Source organism: Sesamum indicum, linkage group LG2 (assembly GCF_000512975.1).
Source record: "Sesamum indicum cultivar Zhongzhi No. 13 linkage group LG2, S_indicum_v1.0, whole genome shotgun sequence".
Taxonomy (NCBI): Eukaryota; Viridiplantae; Streptophyta; class Magnoliopsida; order Lamiales; family Pedaliaceae; genus Sesamum; species Sesamum indicum.
In genome coordinates this window covers 16,472,889-16,493,857 of record NC_026146.1, presented here as the reverse complement: position 1 = coordinate 16,493,857, position 20,969 = coordinate 16,472,889, and the positions used below count along the sequence as shown (strand labels likewise).

The 20,969-nt window shown below is 33.5% G+C and overlaps 3 protein-coding genes and 1 non-coding gene across 4 annotated transcripts; 3 read left to right on the top strand and 1 right to left on the bottom strand.

Annotated features, from left to right (window-relative positions):
• On the bottom strand, positions 17 to 3,673 carry LOC105156430 (mediator of RNA polymerase II transcription subunit 25-like). The gene is made up of 7 exons (XM_011072552.2): positions 3,309 to 3,673; positions 2,661 to 2,714; positions 2,393 to 2,421; positions 1,319 to 1,387; positions 1,119 to 1,200; positions 575 to 661; positions 17 to 452 (listed from the first exon to the last, which is right to left on the bottom strand). Exons 1-7 carry the CDS (start codon positions 3,528 to 3,530, stop codon positions 201 to 203), a joined length of 795 nt encoding a protein of 264 aa, XP_011070854.1. The 5' UTR covers positions 3,531 to 3,673; the 3' UTR covers positions 17 to 200.
• Positions 5,429 to 6,971, top strand: LOC105156429 (nudix hydrolase 1). The gene is made up of 2 exons (XM_011072550.2): positions 5,429 to 5,658; positions 6,388 to 6,971. The coding sequence occupies exons 1-2, from the start codon at positions 5,523 to 5,525 to the stop codon at positions 6,681 to 6,683; spliced, it is 432 nt and encodes a 143-aa protein (XP_011070852.1). The 5' UTR covers positions 5,429 to 5,522; the 3' UTR covers positions 6,684 to 6,971.
• LOC105156428 (protein MIZU-KUSSEI 1) lies at positions 9,658 to 11,121 on the top strand. Its single transcript, XM_011072549.2, has one exon. It carries the CDS (start codon positions 10,187 to 10,189, stop codon positions 10,979 to 10,981), a length of 795 nt encoding a protein of 264 aa, XP_011070851.1. The 5' UTR covers positions 9,658 to 10,186; the 3' UTR covers positions 10,982 to 11,121.
• On the top strand, positions 20,232 to 20,319 carry TRNAM-CAU. The gene is given in 2 exon segments: positions 20,232 to 20,269; positions 20,284 to 20,319. It is a non-coding gene; the product is annotated as a tRNA-Met (tRNA).

Genomic DNA, 20,969 nt, shown 5'->3' with positions numbered 1-20,969 from the left:
ATGCATAATCCCTTGATACAGCCAGAAAGTTATGGTTTCCGATTACTGCGAGGCCAAGCTGATCTCAGTTTCAGCAAATATAGCACAGTTAATATTCATGGAAACAATACTCATAGCCTACATTAATTGATCATCATTAAATCTAAACAGAGAGTATCCAAGACGTCTTTAGGCATGCTCGTTGGTCCTTGGGACAACATCTAAGGCCTTCCACCACCTTGAATATAGGCTTGATTCATCCCTGTTCCCACCATCTGTTGTTGCTGCTGCTGTTGCGGCATCAGCATAAGCGGCAGCTGCTGCTGAAGCTGCCTAACAGGAAGGGGTTGCTGTTGCAGTTGTGAATGCTGCTGCTGCTGCATTTGTGGACACTGCTGCTGCGGTTGCTGTTGCTGTAGTTGTACTTGCAGTTGCTGCTGATTTGGTATTTGCGGATTAAATGCAACCATATCCTAGAAAAGGGAGTGAATAGTTAGAAGCACTTACAAAACTTGGGTATGAACATGAAAGTTCGAAGATATAGAATGTTCGATTACAGATGAATACAAGTTGAAGCTACAACATCTGGTCTTACCCCGGTGAAAAGCACTGCCAACAACCGATATGCTCTGCTTGAAGCTGAGAGCAGCAATGTCTGGGATGGTAACTGTATCACTGCACACTGGACAATCGTATAAAAAGAGAACTATGAGAATTAACGTTGAAAATTATCAACGTTGAAACAACATTAATTAACACAGTTCTTGGGATGTCACAAACAATCCATGTTCACCAGTGCTTCAACATAATCCTGAACCAACTTTTTCTTCACTGAGAAAATGGGCATGGAAGTGGCTGGGTGGAGTCCTTGTTTTTGTTTTTGTTTTTTTTTTTTTAACTTCTTTTGGTTGGGGGTGGGGGCGTTATTCCATGACTATAAAAATACTTTGATGAAAATAAAAAGTTCATCAAACACTAAAAATTCAGTAAAATTCCTTACTTTGATGCTTACGATCAAGATATCAAGTTCCCCTTTGGTACGCCAGTCCAAAATGGTTGGTTCAAGGAAATACAAGTGACAACTATCTCATGCATACAAATGCTAGAAGGGAATTAAGGTTCACGTTGCCAAGACTTACAAGCTTCTTTTCTTGCAGCTCCCCAAGAAAGCCATGCTGATTCATTGCCCGAAATACTAGAAAATCAGTCTTACCATAATGCCTAGCATAATGGTCAGAGAAGTCAAACCCCTATTCAAATATACAACTAGAAATGCTGAATTTTGCATGATAATTAGTACATCCAGTAAAGAATTATAGATTCTCCAAGCAGATATTACTTCTTATTCATGTGATCCTGTGATATCAGGCGGACTATCTGCATTACCGGAGGCCAATTTGCGGCAAGCCTGAAAGAAGAGTGAAAAGTTACAGATAACAAAAGAACTACTAAAGGAAGAAATTTTCTATTATATACCAGCAGTTACAGTAAATTTTCTGGTGATGTCAAGGGAACATTCCCAAACACTAAAAAACCCTCACTCATGATTGTATCTGATTCATAATATCATGCTTTTTCTGGAGACGGTTTCCAGACCTAATCGTCATGGGATTCCCATTCTTACTCGATTGTTGACGAAAGACAGTTAAGATAAGTTTCTGGAGAACATATTTGGACTCTGTGCACTATCTCCTATGCAGAAAGTAGATGTGAAAAAAATTCAAGTGATTGTGTCAACAAATAAATGACAAACATATGTCACTTCATAGTGTTTGACCATATATTATGATATTGAGAACAAACTGCAAGGATAATAATTTTGCAGGGAAGTATATTACATTGCATGCAATTTGTTGAACCGTGTCAAACAGAGGACTGATATTATATATAGTAGACAATGACGGAGCTGTGAGTTTGACCAGCCAACACGCTTAGCCGATGATGGGGGCGTGAGCACTCAACACTGACACATAGCATGTTGAGCATCAATAAGCAACAGCTGAAGAGGCCATGCGGACTTGTATATTGGATCTGAAGCCAATAGTAAATACTGTGTGCATATTATGCAACAGGAACAACCCATTCATTCTATGAGTTTCTGAGACAAATTTTAAGAGAAAGTAGAATGCAGTTAACTCTTTAATCTCTGTTGGGATTTATCCCAAAAATAATATTCCTCGGAATGTGGTGAGCCTGAGTCCTAATGAGGTATAACACTTGAAAAGATATACGTGCCCAAATTATAAATTCTTTGAGAAATATTAAGTGCCTCCAAAGGAGAAGTTTTCAGTATAAGTAAAATTATTTTACCAACAACACGGATGGTTATGGTTTAGCAAATTGCACAACACCATAGTAAAGCAGCAAAAAGGTGGGAACTCAAAATAAGAGCATCAATGAGAAACAGCCTTACGTCTCAGAAGCTGATGCCCTCCTGTATCCCTGGCAGAAGTAGAAAGAATTAAAAGAAGACTAAAGAGTAAGATGAGAAAATGTATGAAGAAGAAAGCTAATGAATACAAGAGAATAGCCTGTATAATTTGCCATAAGGCATGACAACACAAGTGTTGGAAGACTAACCTACTTAAACAAAAATTCTTTTCTAACTGAATTATCTGAAATAATACCACATTCAATTATCCATGATCACACACCCTTCTTATCCAGGTACTGAAGCATACCTCAAGTCTGGTGATGAAAACAGGCTGGCCTTGTCTCGGTCCAGATAAGTTTCCCTGGACCATCCAATCAAAAAACTCTTAGAGGCTGCTGATAATCAAATTAAAATTGTCTAGCTGCCCAGAGATGTTCCTGTGTCATCATCTACTAATGATTGTTTTTAGAAGTTTTATGCTGCTTATCTTAATTTCCTCTTAACAAACTTCGAGGTGATTTTTTCAGCGAAAACCAGGCATTTGTAGACAATTAATTCGATTTACAACCTTGTGAGTTTTGAGACCGAACCCTACTATTTAACAGGTGAAGAGGAGGCAAAATAGTAAAGACAAATGTTGAATTCCAAACAAAGAAGCATGCAATATCATTTTCGTGTAAAAGCTTCAAGATCCACAAAAAAATTCACTTTCTGAACGGGGAATCAATTTGACAATATCCTTTGCCTCGACTTTATGTTAGGAAATTGTTGGAGCGGGGGAATATCATAGATCTAACATAGATTAGGACAGGGTGGTTAGTGGACTGAACATCTGACAAAAAGCACTTGTTCAAACAGCTGCTCAACAGAACCAGATACAAGCTTGAAGAAAAACAGTATCTCCAGAATAATCCACGCTTTTGTTGTAATTTATACAATGATAAGGATATTTTACCTCCCAGACTTTAACATACTTTGATCGTGCTGACTGTATTGTACTTGATGGCTGCTGATTCAAGGGCATATTTGTCCCAGAGTTGTTGCTATTCAGACCAACAGGCTGCTGCATTCCTGGTTGTCCAGCTTGCTGAGACGTCCCTAGAGTTGGAATCATGATCGTGCCAGTTCCAGAAGGCATACCGGAAGCACCACTGCCACTCAACATATTCTGATTCATATTTACCTCTAGCACGCCATCCCTGCATTCCTCACTCTCTCGACGACTCTTACTCTTGCCGTTTCAATTTCTTCACAAGTCGATCGTATATGGGGCAAAAGAGTTGGGTTAGGCCATACATTACATCTGCCCATTGGGCTATATTTTGACGCCACATGTGGGTTTAAGAAAATTGCATTATTGAAAGTGACGGGGAAGCGTTTGGTGGAATTCATTGTAGGATTGCTGGAGGAGCTCCACTAAATCCACCACTTACAAATCACTTTCAGCTATAGGGAAACCGATAATGCAACATATATAGTTTGGCAGGATAAGTGGTAGCTTCAGATTTTGAAACTACTATATTGCATTTCGGTCCCTCGTTTTTTAACTCTATTTTGTACTGGATGTATACGGTTAATATTAATTAATTATATATATTGTTATAACAAATGAAAAGTGCATGCTTCAAATTCGATGCTAATTCTGATAAATAAGTTTATATTTTGAGAGAAATGATTATTTTAATTATTAATATAAATATAAAACAACTACAAAACATAAATGTTGGGTGAAAACGTGATGAGCCTAAATAAACAAACTCAAAACAACTATTACAAAGAATTGTAGGTTATGAAAATCCTTATATTACAAACCAATTATTACAATAATATAACATGGACCATTAACAAATATCATTACAGAGACAATATCAACAGATTTATAAAAAACAACAACAAAAATGATAAATTGCTTAGGGAGCTGTATTCCGTATGGGTAGCCCACAACCACTAAGGCCGGCAACCACAAACAGTTGCTAACACCCAAATACGCCATCAAAGCTCAGCCACACAGACCATTAAAACCACTCAAATTTCTCACTTAAAACTATAGAGGACTACTCAGAAGAATTCAACTTAGAAATTTTCATTGGGTTGTACTTATCAAAAAAATCACTGGGATATTTATAAGATGTAGGCATTGATATCGGAGAGAGGGAGACGGCGAGGCAAGAAAACCGAGAAGAGATTAAAGAGAGGAGCAAAAGAGACGAGACGAGAAATAAGGATTAGGGATTTCACATGCCAAAAGAAGAGAATAAATATATGGAATGGGTCAAGGTGGTGGATTTGAGCTGAGCCATCTAGGTAAGAGGTTGGGTGCTATGGGTTGTGCCTGTCAAAAATGAATCATGAGCCATAATTTTTCAACAATAAACATAAATAAATAAATAAACTTTTGTTCACAAGTGACCAATACCATTCAATTAGTTTTGCTTTGAGCGGACTCAATTTGGACCACACACACTGATGAATATATTAAAGTGGAATAGGAAGATACAGTTTTGTTGATAAAAACAAGAGATAATTATTCTTTTTATCTCCAAGGTTTGGTGTATTTACATGTAAATTTCATATAGTTTGAGAAATTATATCTCACATCTCTAAGGTTTGCTCTTGTTTAACAAATAAGTCCATTCGTTAGTCAAAATTCACTGAATTTATTGATATGAACAAAAAATAAAAAAAATCTATATTTTCCCACTTAACTTATTACTGACTTATTGCAGGTTAAATAAATCTTATTATGATTAAATTACCTTCATACATCTTCACACATAAATACATATAAGGAAGTATATCTTCATCCATGTTTAGTCAAAACAAATAGTTTGAGCCACAATAAAGTAGTAATAAATCAATCGATGGTAAATATCAAGTTTTATTTAATTTTCTATAAATATCAAAATTCAGTGAATTTTAACTCATGGAAGAACTTATTTATTATATAAAAGTAAATTTTATTGATGTTACATATAATTTTCTCAAATTATAAAAAAATTTACGTGTAATTATACAAAACTTTAGAAAAATCCCAAAACAATAATGATTGAGAACATGTGTTAAATGCTACTTGGAATTCAATCTTGGAGTTCGAGCAGAAAAATGACATTGTTTTCGTTGGTTTAGCAAATATACGAGGTGGGTCGAGGGATTTGTATCTCTTCCAGTTATGTCGTCCCCGCCGCCTAAGCCAGAAGTTGGGGTGGGCGTGTTTCTGCTAAAGGGCAATAAAGTGCTGCTGGGCCGCCGCCGCACCTCCGTTGGCTGTGGCACGTTCGCGCTTCCCGGTGGCCACCTTGAGTTCGGTCAGCGTTCACTTCTCTTGTTCTCTGATGATAGCTTTGATACTATGATTTATTTATTTGCGCATTTTCATACGTTAGGGCTCAAACAAACAAACTGTAGATTTTGTAATTTTTATTTTGAGAAAAGATAATTTCTTCACCAAATTCTGGGATAAGCTGAACTATCCATGGAGGGTTTATGCAATTTCAATCAATAGTTTAATGAAATTGGGACGACAGGAGGAAAAACCTTCACTACGTTTAGCTGAAAGCTCAGGCAAAAATCGATGTCGGGCCGGGGACTAAACACCTAAGATTAGACTAGAAAGTAGATAAAGACAGTTTCTTTTGTTGGTATTCGATGACTGTGTATAAATCCATGATGTTCTGTTTCAATCAATAGTTACTATGTACTGTTGTTGATCTTCGGGCTACTACTAATTCAATATCAAACTATTACCAATGATGCTTTGTTCAAATTGTAAGATTGAGGCCTCACAACTATAAGCTTGTCGATTCGAGTCCCATGAATATGGGTATACAGCTACTTTTCATTGCAAGGTATGGATTATCTATTTTCTTTGAAATGTAGGATGTCTGGATATGTCAAATGATGTAATGAATTACATCCAATTAAAAAGAATATCAAACTTATGGGTGATTGTTATTACTAGCATCAGCCTTGAGCCATGTCGTCAAATTAGGAACGGAAAGAAAACTAAACCTACATCTGATGTTTGGCACTTCCAGGGGAAAGCTTTGAGGCTTGTGCAGCCAGGGAAGTGAAGGAGGAAACCGGGCTAGACATTACTGGAATTGAGTATATGACAATTACCAACAACGTTGTTTCAGAACCAAAACCAGTACAGTTGATTGCGGTTCTTATGCGAGCAGCACTGGCTGATTCTGATCAGGCACCCATCAATCTTGAACCTGAGAAATGTGATGGCTGGGATTGGTATGACTGGGATGATCTTCCACAACCATTGTTTGAACCACTGAAAACTGCAATAGGACGCGGCCTTAATCCATTTCTGTCCAATTAGAGCAATGATTATCGACTGAAGAATGCCGTCTAACTATCTATCTGTGTCGGAATTTCAAGTATGATATCCTTTATACATGGTCATCGTTATTGCACACTTTTAGTGTATGGTTCTCAGAAAAAGAGTTGATTGGGGGAATTATTTTGCAGCTTCTAACAGCCCAGTAATTCAAGGCTGTAGAGCTTATGAATGATCCTCGTACGAACTTTATTGCAATAACTTGGAAGTTGAGCGTTGTTGCAATATCAGTCCTTTTCCTACTGCGGAGACCGTCTTCAGTGATTTGTTGAAATTCTCTTCCAGAACTACTTTTAGTGATTTTAAATTTTACTCAAATATTATTTCAAAATAATATTTAAAATTATACCTTTTTATAAATTATGTAATATAAAAAAAATTTACAAGCTCAATATAAGGAAATATATTTTATAAAGTAAATTATATACGTTAAAAAATACATGAAAAATATGTATAAATTATTTACTCGACAAATTAAGGGGTTATTCGGCACCATGGGTTTAGCTTCCTTTTCTAGTATAGGTTTGGGTACATAATGCATATAATTTTATATAAAAAAAAAGTAACACATAATTAAAATATATCATATCATTATTCAAAAAATTATAAAATATTATAAATTTGCATATTTTACAGTGTATATATATATATATATGTATGTTCAATGTAATATTTTAAAATTATATCAATAATTTATTTTTAAAAATAGTTCAATATACATATAACAACACAAGCAAAAAATATGCACTTCTTTTAAAAGTTATTTAAAAAAATATGAGAATTATAAAATTTATAGATTTTATATAGATTCTATACTCATTATAAAAATTATAAATTTTGAGTAGTATTTATTTCAAATAAAAATTTATAAAAATTCAAATTTTAGGAGAATGATTGTAATAGACATATTTTAAGGGTGTAATAAAGCATGACAATACACCCAATATTAGCATAAACTCTAATATTTAGTGAATAGATCATTTTGTCATAATGGATTGAAATTGTAATGAGAAAATTCATGTGCATTATATTACATATTTATTTAAAAAAATTATCAAAATGTACTCAATTGTTGATTAGATAACATAAACTAAAATACCATATTTTAACTATTCGAAGAATGAAGAATTGAAGACTGAGGAACAAGTTAGAAAGAGAGAGGACAAAAAGTAAAGTTAAAGTAAAATATATAATATAATAATATATTTTAATATAATTAATAAAATATATAAAAAATTCAGTTTTTTAATTCGATTCGATCATTGAACAACCGGGGAAAACGATATAAAAAAAAAAAAAAAAAACAAATTTTTAGACTGTCAACCGAATTCTGCACACTCCAAATTGGGCCTAAGCCTTGGCAGTCTTGGTCTTAAGAGGGCCTAAGGGTCTTGTTGAGGCCCTTATCCTAATCTGAATAATCATGTAACCTATAGAACCTCCTGTCACAATAATCAATTTATCATATTTATATTAATTTTTCATAATGTTCAAAACAAGAAAACAGAATCACCACTCTATAATCTTGGGTGACTTTAGAATATCTTAAACTGAATTTAAAATTGAGTTATAGAGATGTTGATTCTGGATGGAAGCATGATGGACTCATGATTCTTGGTAAATACAAAATTAATTAAAAAGCAACCTAGTCTTGGCTATGTATAGTTTGTTGGATGCAGATGATGATTAGTTGATTTGTAGAATTCTGAACCCATCCTTAAAAATAAAGAAATATTATAAAAAGAAACATTGATAAGACTTTGGTACTATGATGCCCTAAAATTCAATGAATTTTGACATTGAGGGATTGATTGCATTGGGATATGGTGTGTATGAATGGAGGGAGGGGCCCTCCGTGGAGCAAACTCTTATGTTGTGTTTTTAAAGGATGTTTAGTAACGAGTATATTTATTATATAATTGATTATTTATTTTAAATTATATATTATTTACATAATAAATATATATATTATATTTATTGTATATTTAATTCAGACATGATAAAATTTAATCACTAATAGAATCTCCCAAATTGGATGTGGGTAATGATTGTTGGTAGCACTTTCCAGCACATTCTTTTGCAGATTAAGGTTTTATTGGCTCGATGTAATTTCTCATCATTACTTCACTTTTCACATTGTTGACATTTTGGGTCTCTTTTTTTGTGGAGCTGATGAAATTAAGGTATTGTGTGTCTTGTGATTGTTTTTGTAAATCCATTTCAAGTGTTTTTTTTTTCATGTTTGCTCATTTTTCTTGTATTATATATATATATATAATAATATATACATATATTGAACTATATTTTGTCAATGTATTTTTAGGAGAGTGTGCTTGAAAGGCAATTATTTTTATGAAATAGTAGAAAATTAATACTTTTCAAAAAAATGTTTTCCCTTACAAATGCTATATGCATGAAATCAAATAAAAGTCGTTATGATTAGGTATAATTAAAAATTATAGTAAATAACACTCAGTTAAATAAAATATATAAATTGTCACTTATGAATTTAATTTAATTAAATTAATTACAAAATAAATATGATATATTTGTTATGTAATTAATATTTTTTTTAAACTATCATTAATTATATAAAAATATATTGTACTTATAATGTAATTTTAACTCAGGATATTGGTAGAGTAGTTGTAATTTCTTTTGATTTAGTACTACAATCTGTTACAATAGAGGTAATCATTTGTTGTCTCAAGCCAAAGAACAAAGTAATCCAGGCGGAATACCCACTCACTCTGTAAGCACATAAACAAGCCGATTTCAGACTAATAATTTCCTTCCCACCTTTGGTTAAATGTCTTCCCCCAGACAAGAGAAGATGCTGCTGCTGCCACTCATTAATATTCGTGAACCAAATATAATGACTGTTTTTTTCCTTTTTTTCTTTTTTCTTTGTGGGGGTAAGGGGGGTGGGGGGTCCGGGTTGGGTAGAGTTTAGGTGTGGTTTTACCTATACTGAACTGTTTCCAATGCAACTCTTTAAATGAGTCAAACTCTCTCCATTTCCTACACCAACTCCTCTCTCCCCTTCTTGTTCTTACAATCAGTCCCACCATTGAAAAATTGATTCAAGCATCAAATCCTTGTCTCCTCAGATTCCATCGTTGCCTTCTTTTTTCCTCTCAGTTCGTCGGATCTCTTCTGTTTGTGGTCTTTATTTGTCACTGTGCGTACTGAGTGTGTTCCTTTGTATCTGTTCTTGTTTGTAATATATATTTTGTTGATTCAGTTAGGTGGGGCTGCTCACCATCTTTTGTCAGTATTCTCCGTGCTATACTCCCTCAATCTCCCCGATCCTGACAGATAAGGGAATAGAAGCCAAGAATAAATAAATTCATCCCACCTTAAAAAGGAACAGCACACAACATAGAACAAGGAATCAGATCGAAGAACCAGAAACCTTCCTCTATATATCTCCTCCCTTTTCTTTCAGACAGAAAAGCTCTAATCTTTCCTCTCGTTTGTTAGAGATGAAGACAATCATGGCAAGAAACCCCCACGACTCCTTCTCCTTCTCCAGGAGATACTTCCACTGGAAAAAGAAGGTTGTTGAAGATGAAGACGACGACATGGAAGAAATCCTGAACTTCGACTCCTCGAAATCTGAAGAAAAGGTGAAATCCGAGGAGGTAATAAGTTTCCCACTGCAGCATTCACTCTCCACGGGCTCAGGGGGAGCGCCTCCAAGAAAGAAGCTTTCAGTTGTGGCGGTTTCGAAGTTGAGATCGGCCCTGGCTATAGGCAGGGCCCGAAACCATTTCTCCTCGGGCCTGGGGACTAAAGTTGTGGGGACCCTTTTCGGGCACAGGCGCGGCCATGTCCATTTCGCATTCCAAGAAGATTTCAAACTGAATCCAGCGTTTCTAGTGGAACTGGCGACCCCGACAAGCGTTCTTGTTAAGGAAATGGCATCCGGGCTGGTCAGAATCGCATTGGAATGCGACAAGAAGGTTGAGAAGAAAGGGTTTAAGCTTCTGGAAGAGCCCATTTGGAGGACTTACTGCAACGGGAAGAAGTGTGGGTATGCAATGAGGAGGGACTGCGGGCCCGAGGAGTGGAGCGTTTTGAACTCCATAGGCCCGATTTCAATGGGGGCAGGGGTGCTGCCCGGAACAGGAAACGGGACGGAATCGGACGGGGAGATGATGTACATGAGGGCCAAATTTGAGAGGGTTGTGGGCAGCAAAGATTCAGAGGCTTTTTACATGATGAATCCTGATGGAAATGGAGGCCCTGAACTCAGCATCTATTTGCTCAGAGTTTAATAAGTTTTTACATCATAGTTTTACTTAAGTTTCTTTTGATCTATTACAGCCTCGGTGTTAATGTTTAGAGTTAGTTTTCGTGATGAATGATGAAGCCAAGAATTGTACGGAGAGAAATGAAGTCAAAATTTTACTGGTTAGTGGGGTGGTGGTATATTTGTGTATAGGTTCCGGTTTCTAATACTCTTCTCTATCAGTCAAAGAAAGAGACAAATGCAGTAAGTTGTTTTGTCTGCCTGTTTGATTCCGCTGATTTTGCCATTTCTTCATAATTTATCTCAAACTTCCGCTGATTTTGCCATTTCTTCATAATTTATCTCAAACTTACACTTTATACACATACTTGTCTTATACTTGACATATACATACTTGGCTAATTGATATACAAGCCAATCAATCCTCCATTTAAAAAATTCTTACCACTCAGGTTGGTCTAATTAACGTGCCAAAACCAGATACATCGAAAATATATTATATGTTCTATCGATGTCTTTAAATTATATATTAATTACATACAAGTTTAATACAACAACATTTTTGCAAACTTCTTTCAGACCAAACTCACCAGAACTAAAATTTGCAATCTTCTCTGGTTAGTTGTTAGGTGTCAAGAAAGTTGACTAAATGAGTGAATGTTTTTAGTTTCCTGCGGAGAGTTCATCTGGGCGTCTCCAGAAGTTGTGTTGTTCACCAGACATATCTTCTCTGCCAAATATAAAAAGTAGAATTCAGACTTCAGACAACCAAACGCTAATATTTAATCCCAAGTACACGTGGAATTGTTGACTGGAAATCTAAATTACGTTTTTGTCAATTGGGATAAGTAATCAAAGACAAAGACTGGTGTGTAAAAATTTGAGTAAAAATAACAACACAAATATTGCAATGATTTGGCCACGGGCGCAACCAAATCATTCACTCCAAACATGTGAACGCTTATTCAATTATGTGTTTGCTTATATACCCGACACCCCAACACGTGGTGATGACTGATGATTCATTTCTTTCTTGAATTGGAAGTTAGATTTTGGTTTTGGACAACAATCAATTACGATCATTTTCACTAATTCTGAGCGTAATCTTTCTTGATTTATATTATATTGATTATTGTTGGTATAAGTTAGATCTTCCATTCTACAAATTTCTATTACTGTGCTTGTAATGCGTGCATAAATATTCTAAAAGTTATAAGTAATTTTTCAGGTATTTTGTATTTTTAAGTGAATGAAGACGAATGATGAAATTAGAGATAGAAATTAATTCAAGTCAAGGTTCACTGCAATATAAGGCTGACTTCACAAAGACTAAATAATGACTTGGCAATAATTTGGAGCATGAAGTGGACAAATATTTTGAACTGAACTAGCAATGATTGACCTGCACATACAAGTGTTAGGCTAGTTGATGGCTACCGAAACTTAAGTTAATTTAGGGTTCAAGGTTATAAAGATAACACAGTGCGATCTCTTTGCAGAGTGCAATTTGTTAATAATAAGTGCATATCTATAAAGTGGACCCTCAATATATTTATAAATACTCGTGTGTCAGAATTCGTACAAACCACATGTTAAAAGAGTTGTTGTTGGATGAATACCAAATCAACGGCTATTTAAGCAGGTAGCTGAGTCAGGCGCACTTGACCCTTCCAAAAATACACATAACTTCACCATCAATGTTTAAGCTTTTTTATTTTATTGAGGATATTTCGTTTTTTTTGCTGATTCAATATATTTTTCTTATTAGAATATAAAATTACTATTTGATCCAAAAAAAAGAAAAAAGAAAGAAAGAAAGAACATCATTATATGAACCTTACTTTAAAAAATGAAGGAGTCCTTACAATGATGTTCTTGTAGAAATAGTAGTGCGCGCGCACACACACACACTTATTTGATGTGTTGAGTAGAGTAGGGGTTGGGAATAGGACATTACCAGTTGACATTGTTGCCTGAAATGATGGGTATACTATGCATCACTTCCCCCATTCACATATCTTAATCAATGCTAAGTGTAGTTGCCCAACATTGTGTCCTCCATTGCTCCCTCTGCCTCTGTGCTTCAATTGACACCATTGGATAAGCATCCATATTCCATCCATAGCTTCTTACCAAATACTACTCCATGATATTTTGATGTTTGTTTGAATTTTTTACTCAAAATTCAAAACAGTCATCATGTGACTGCTTAGCCATCGGAACGGTGTTTGAACTCAAATGTTTTAATTAAGTTACATAGTTAAAAGAGAGATATGTTTATTGTAATTTCATTAAAACTTTGATCTACATTGAAGTTTCGGACTATATATATATATATTATTAACTCGTCAGTTACTATTGTAGAGATGTTCAGGTGGGTGTCTGTAAGTATTTGAAATAAACGTATATAAGCTTATCTTTGAAAATAAATTAAAGAGAATATTTTTTATGGTTTTTGCTTTTACACTGTTTAAATTAAATTGATTTAAGCTGAAAATTATAAGCAATTCTCTATCAATTTCTGTAATTTGTTAATAAAATTATAAATATTAAACTACATTTTTTCAAATACTCAAAAGTCGATTTTATTTCAAATATTTACTAGTAAAATTATCATACTACATTTTGATGTATAAAATATTATAATGTAAATGTTGCATATATCAAACAAAAAAAATAAAGAAGCAACTGCAAATCCAACACTTTGATAGTCACTCTTCAGTGGTAGTCACTGAAACTTCAAACATCTCTGCCTGTAAGAGCACAAAGGATGTCATCTTCTTGCTGCGATAATAAATGAATGCCCAGGCAGAGAATTGTATCAGAGAGTGTTGGGGACAGCTGTGGCAAATATGTCCACACAACCTTAGTCAAGTCCAATTCTCTCTGATCTGAATCCCACCATTATTTTCAAAATGTTTCGATTCTTTTGAGGCACCAACCTCTGTTTGTTACATGAATAAACTTGAAGTTCACAAGTTGGAGTCTAATGGGTGGTTATTTTAATTAATGTGAGTTTATTATAATATATAGGGATAATTATATTTTTCATGTGAATTTTGTGGTAATTATGGTAGATTTTTTGTCTATTGAAAAATTACATCTAATACTCCTAAGGTTTGCTTTCATCTAAAAAATGGGAACCTTCTGTTAGTCAAAATTAATCGGATGTAAATTAAATTTTTAATCAATTTTTTATTAATATTAGCAAATTCGATGAATTTTTACGGAGGTACTTATTTGTTAGATGGAAGCAAACATCAAGGGTGTTAGATATAATTTTTTAAATTATAATAAATTTACGTGTAATTACACTAAATATTAGGGAAAGGGAGTCTAATTATCCCTAATACGTATGTATTTATTTCACTAAATGTAGATTTACTGTGATATCAACTTATTGTACTATAAAGTTAGTCAAGGCCTATTGAAGAATGCAAAATTAAACAAAACACCAATCGGAGTGATTTGAAGCCTCTCTAAGCCCACATTCAAGGCCCCGTTTATAAGGATAATGGGCCACAGTCGCCCCGAAGAGGAAAAGCCCAAAGGAACGACCCAGTTAGGCAGGAACCAATAAACACCCGTAGGGACACACGTCACGACTCCACCAGTCTAGCTTGTCTGTGCTGATTTTCTATTTATTTTCTGCTTTACATCTTGCTTGAATTTGACCGACCCAACGACTGAACGCATCATCACCTACGTTTTGAATTTTGCTAATCTATTTTCTTTGTTCCTTTTTTTTTTTGAGTAATTTTATTATGAAATTAATTAAAATTGGAGTATCGAGTATGGAGTATAGAGTCGCGTATGAGCATGGGAATGACCAATCTTGTGTCTACCTGTCTTGTCCCCCACACCAAGAAAAAGAGCAAGAAAAAGTCAATTTTTATTTGTATTAACTAGCCGTGCCACGCTATTTTTGTGTCCATATAATTAATAATATTTTATATTTTAAAATATATTATGAATAAAAAAATTATATATAAACCAATACATTATATTTCAAAAAAAAAATAAAAGAAAAAAAAGTAATAAAAAAAATCAATTTATGAGTATTATTGACATAATAATAAAATTAATGTTATGGTGTTAGAACTATCATTTGTGAGATAAAAATACTTTTTTTTTATATATAATATAGATTATTATTAATATTACATTTTGTCCGCGTGGACTATGGATTGTGGAATTGACTAGTAGCTAGAGTCTTAATTAGGTAGGTGGGCTGGTTGACGACGTAATTAATAATATAGCATTTTCCACGGCTGCACTCAAAGTCATTAACATACACTCACGTCACGCTCAAACATTCGAACACCAATCACCACCTACATGATTATCACTCTTAATCCCAATTAAGGTACCTAAAATCTTATATTACTACAAGTAATTACAATTGCAGTATGTATTATAACATTCAATAATCAAAACTGAATATAATTAATTAAAAAACAAATCAATTTATAGCACTACATTAATAACTTACACATCATAAATTCTTATACATCTGTACAGTACTGTTACCAGAAATTCTGTATAATTAACTTCAAAAGTCAAAATAAATAAAAAATCAGCGCCTCAAGGCTTACACAAAAATTCAAGTATATATCATCATCATGTAAAAATATTACCCACTTGGCATGGGTAAGAAGATCATCAAATATCTGGAGATTGAATTAAAAAATAATTGATATATTTATATACTCTGATCTTTGGGCGTTGATTTTCAATCTTGAGGCAACGAATTGTGTCTGTTGGATGGAGCAGAAGGTGGAATGGGAACCCCTTTAGGCAGCCTAGTGAAGTACAATCCATCGGCTGCTAACTTTTCCTTGTCTTGCAGATACTTCAAAGCCATCGCGGAAACATCGTCCGCCTCATCTTTCACCATCATCATGGTCATCGTCATCGTCCTCCCGGGCCTCGTTGCAGCGTAGGAATCCGATAGGAAGAGGACAGCAAGTAGTGTCATGGAAATGAGGGTTTTCCAAGAGAAACAAGAAAGAGACATTTGATGATCAGTTCTGGTTTTGATTTAGGGTTTTGGATGTGTATAACAGGGATGGGAGTTTTCTGTATATGCATGGGAGAGGATATATATATATAAGAGTTATAAAGAAAATGCAATGTGAAATGAAGCTGAGGAAGACGAAATGAGATAGAGTTTTCTGAATTAATTCCAAGTGTTTGACACGCAATATGGTGTTGAACTTTCAATGTCAACGGTTGACGGAAATTAAAATTATAGTGGCAGAATTTGTGTTGGATGCCGGCACCTATTTTTTCCCGCGGGTCAAGAAGGATTTATTAGTTTCCATGAAATTTCTTCTGCCTATGTGCTTAGTGGATCCAATTTTTTATTGCAAAATCTATTTTATTTTTTATTTTATTCTATATAATCACTTCACGTATATTATAAATTTTTTCTCAAAATAAAAATATGATAGCATTTTTATATACATTATGATGTATATTAAATGGAAGAACAAATAGAAATACAACTTGTAACAGAAAATTTAATATGATATTTCTAGCTAGTTAATACATATATATATATATATATACACATCTCAGGACATACATAAATTTTAATATAATAGTATTGCTAACATTGTGATCATACCGAGCTTGTAGAAAATGTCCACATGGTGAACTTGAAAAATGTGGCATGTCATATTAAATTCTTTGAAGTATGTCAACCCTACTAATTTAGAAAATAAAATTATCTTAATTAATTAGGAGCCTGCGTAAATTTCTCTATATATAGTCCTAATTATATTTTTTTCTCATATTAATTTTTATCATCCATCTATATGTTCTTGGGATATATATATATATATACTATATACATATATTATTTAGCAGCACCTTCTTGTTATGTATATTTGGGTGAAAATTTCCAATCACAATTAAGAACTATTTAACCTTCGACTATTACAATAATATCGAAATATATTTTATTTTTTTAGTGTTTCTCATGTGTGTATATATATATATATTACTAATTGTTGCTGTGCATAATAGACACACATTAGGTGTAGCATCGATCGACAGCGATATCCAACAAATAAAACCTTAAATTTGATGACATTGATCTCTAAGGTTATGAAGGAGCAGTTTACAGGTAGTTAATCGATTAATCTCTCTGCTAATCAATTAATATTCGGAATTCCCATAATTGTGGTCCATTTTAATTAATGCACTGCAAAGGGATATTAATGCTTGTTTTAGACATTAAATTATGAATTTCCTGAAATAGAGAGATCTTTTGCGTGCAGAAGCCACCCTAAGAAACCAAGCTACTACTAGTCTTGCTGTCCATTCATCATTTCTTGATTACATTAAACTCCACAATGATGGATATACAATATATGTATGGTATTGATGCTGAATAATATATATATATATAGTATGATCAGGTTAATCAATTTAATCGGACCAGTGATCCAAATATCTCACCAAATATATATACGTGTACATATGTGTTGTATGTACGTATCCGCGTACATAATTAATTAGATATTAATCATTATTATATCATATCTATCTATAGATTTTTTCTTCCAATTTTAATCATATATAAATTTTTATTTTTAAAATTTATATCAGGTCTATTTATCAAATTATATGTGTGTAAGTAGTACGTGCTAAGATGACTAATAATAAATAAAAATAATAGATAGTTGGACACAGAAATGTGTCAAGTTGAGTAAAAATATACTACTCAACATCAAAGTCAACTAGTAATAGTAAACCTTGACCATGCGTTTCATTATATTTGTTAAAGTGTTGTTGACGAGGAAAAAAGGGGTGATGCATACAAGAAACACCGATGGGAAAAGACCGACAATTGGGTCATCAGGAGTTGGGACAGTAAACAGGCAGGAGCCGAAACAGGCGACTGAGGAATTGGGTTGTCGGGAAAGGAATGGAATTGGTCATATCTGATGAGAAATTCCAATTTCAATAAGGAAATAATTACGTCGCTGGGAATTAGTTAATAACATGTGAAAAAGATTATCAGTCAAGTTTGCACAGCTGCTTGCGCAGAAAATTTGATGTTGGAACTTTTCAACTCATACTTCAATTTTAAATTGTGTAATTGATTTTTTAAGTAAAGATAATCAACCATTATTATTGTTATTATTTTTTTGAGTAGATTGTTCAATATTAAATATTTATATTTATCAACCGCCAATAATTATAATAATTATATACTAACTATCAATATCAGATAATTATATCTAATCAATAACTACTATTAACGTGGAATTACATCACACAATAATATTCATAATTAATGTCAAATACAATGAGAGTTGGTTTTATTTACCCAAAAGACAATAAATAGATATTTCTGTAGTATATTCAATCAAATAGCATGACACAGAGGTTGAAATTTATGTCACTACATTTTTCCAAATGGAGAATTTCTGAGGCCGCCTTATTTTCTTCCTTTGAGAAATTTCAACGGATTAGATGTAACGGCGATCCCATTTTCGTTGTTGTTTTTAATTTATTTTTAATAATAATAGTTGTTGTTTCCTTTGTTTATTGATTTAAAAATATTAATTTATTAAATATTAAATATTGTAATAATAATAATACGTTAATTAATTTAAAGTAGATACTTCACCTTATTTAGTATCTTTCAATCCAATTCATATAATGCTTTCAGTTAACACAATTTACCTCCTTGTAATATAATAAATATCTTTAAAAAAATAGTAAATTATCCTCCTGTATTTTTTAAAATGAAGCAAATTACCTCTCTAACAATAGTTTAGACAGAATGTACTTTGCTTCATTTTTCAAAATATAGAGAATAATTTGCTAAAACAAAATTTATACGAAACTTTTTTCTCATTTCTTATATATCACGGGATAAATTGCATTTAGCCCAATTTTTTAATGCAAAATTACTTGAAAGAAGATCAAAATCCCTATCTTCCCCGTCGTTGTACTTTAAGTTTCTCCATTAATACATATACTATCCAGACGCCTACAACTATTCTACGTAAACTAATGTTAAGATCCAGTTAGTGAATTACACAACGCATACATTATACACTTAGAACAAAATGATTGGTCACACTTAGTCGGGTTCGGGTTCGGGTTCGGGTTCGGGTTCATTTTTTTCAAACCCGACGTATCGGGTACCCGACCCGATGCCCACCCCTAAGTATAAGTATGATTACACTTGTAATTAGACTAATAGAATCAAATTTGAATTTTTCTTGAACAAAAGACGGAAAATTTTAATTGAGATTAAGTTTGATTGAAACTGAACCAATCATATGACGAATGCGATATACTTGTTATGTGATTGGTATATAGTTCAAGAAAAGTTATCAATTACATGACAAAGTATATTGAACTTACTTTGTGATTGATTTGAATCAATTAAACACGATTCAAGTTAGAATTTTACAAAAACAAAACATAGGAATTGTAGTTCCACTCAATCACGCAGAGCAACAAGAAATTCCACACATATACATATATATATGTATATATCTAACATCGTATTGACCAGATACCACTGAAGAACAGGTATCTGCCCAGAAATCTCGAGGAACCGATGTAATAACAAAAAGGACAGGCTCTTTAATACATCCATTTCCAAATGGTCCATGCATGCACCTGCTTCTTTCCCGTCGTCATCATCATTACCTTCTATAAATACATGGACCACCCATCCACCTGATCAGCTGTGTATATATATATATATGTAGTGTGTGTGTCAGACTGTAAATAAGTATACAGATACATATATATTGCCAAAGGAAAACCACAGGCTGCTCTGCTAGCTGTTGGTTCTATTCTGCTTTGCTCTTTCGTTTTCACTGCATTTGAATCGTGTCTAGAAATGACAACACTGAGTAACAAATATTACTAATGTGACAAATTAACCTCAAAGTGGTTTTTGTTCTTGTCCAAGAAAAGCATATTGTTTTCCAATCGGAGATCAAGATCATCTCACGAATAGTCCTAATAGGTTCTCTAGTTAGTCCCAATAAAATTCTTTGATTCATAAATTAATTTGGTAAGATCTAAAGAAAATATTAAAAAAAAAGGGATTTGAATCCATTAAATGATGTACATTACTCATAATAATGATGGGTATTTATAAAACCAAATATTTGTATTTATATGAGTCCCCACAACGTAATCCTGATATGGCCTCAATTCCAGGCCCTCATGTCAGGGTGGATCGCGCGTGGGGTTTAGCCCAAACAATAATTCTTACGTTTAACGCCTTCATCATTGGGGTGGTGGCGCAGTTGGCTAGCGCGTAGGTCTCATAGCTTTGTTTGAGTGATCCTGAGGTCGAGAGTTCGAGCCTCTCTCACCCCATTATTTTATTTTTATTATGTTTATCATGTAATTAGCCACTCTCATTTGCGAGTAAAAAAAAATTAATGTGAAAATTTAAATTTTGACTCCGGTATCAACTAATCCAAACATTAACCGTAGTTTTTAATTATAATTAATATTGTGATCACGTTTGCAGAAACATCATGTAATAGCCTTTGCGCTGTTGTAATTAATTAGTATTATATATGATTGTTTTACTTTTTAATTATGGCAATTAACCGTAACGGAAAGTAATATTTTTTGTGGTGACTGGAAGTATGATTTACTACTTATATGATTAGCCGAATTTGATCTTTCTTGTGGTATTAGTAAACTATTCAAATATTTGGCAGAAAGTTTTCATTCTAACAGGTATGGTATAGAAAAAAATAAACACGTTTGATTATGACATGGATTCCCTCGACCATACAAGAAATGTCGAATATGCGAGGTGTATATGTAAAACATAGTAAAAAATGCAACATAAATTATAGCAGAAAATTCAATCCAACTAAATATAAGGGGAAAAACTAAAAACTAAAACCATCAAAAGCTCAACCAAATACACTAGCCCACTAACACCACACACTGAAAATCCCAAAGAAACCATAGGCTTGGAATCAATATGATCCCAATTCCCATTCTTCACC

Bases quoted from the DNA above. Each gene is read 5' to 3' on its own strand.
- LOC105156430 (XM_011072552.2), bottom strand. From the start codon at position 3,530: ATGAATCAGAATATGTTGAGTGGCAGTGGTGCTTCCGGTATGCCTTCT. The intron at 2,715-3,308 runs GTAAAATATCCT...TGGATGGTCCAG, and splicing joins AGTATGTTAAAGTCTGGGAG to GGAAACTTATCTGGACCGAG. The intron at 2,422-2,660 runs GTATGCTTCAGT...TACTTCTGCCAG, and splicing joins TTTTCATCACCAGACTTGAG to GGATACAGGAGGGCATCAGC.
- LOC105156429 (XM_011072550.2), top strand. From the start codon at position 5,523: ATGTCGTCCCCGCCGCCTAAGCCAGAAGTTGGGGTGGGCGTGTTTCTG. The intron at 5,659-6,387 runs GTCAGCGTTCAC...TGGCACTTCCAG, and splicing joins CGGTGGCCACCTTGAGTTCG to GGGAAAGCTTTGAGGCTTGT.
- LOC105156428 (XM_011072549.2), top strand. From the start codon at position 10,187: ATGAAGACAATCATGGCAAGAAACCCCCACGACTCCTTCTCCTTCTCC.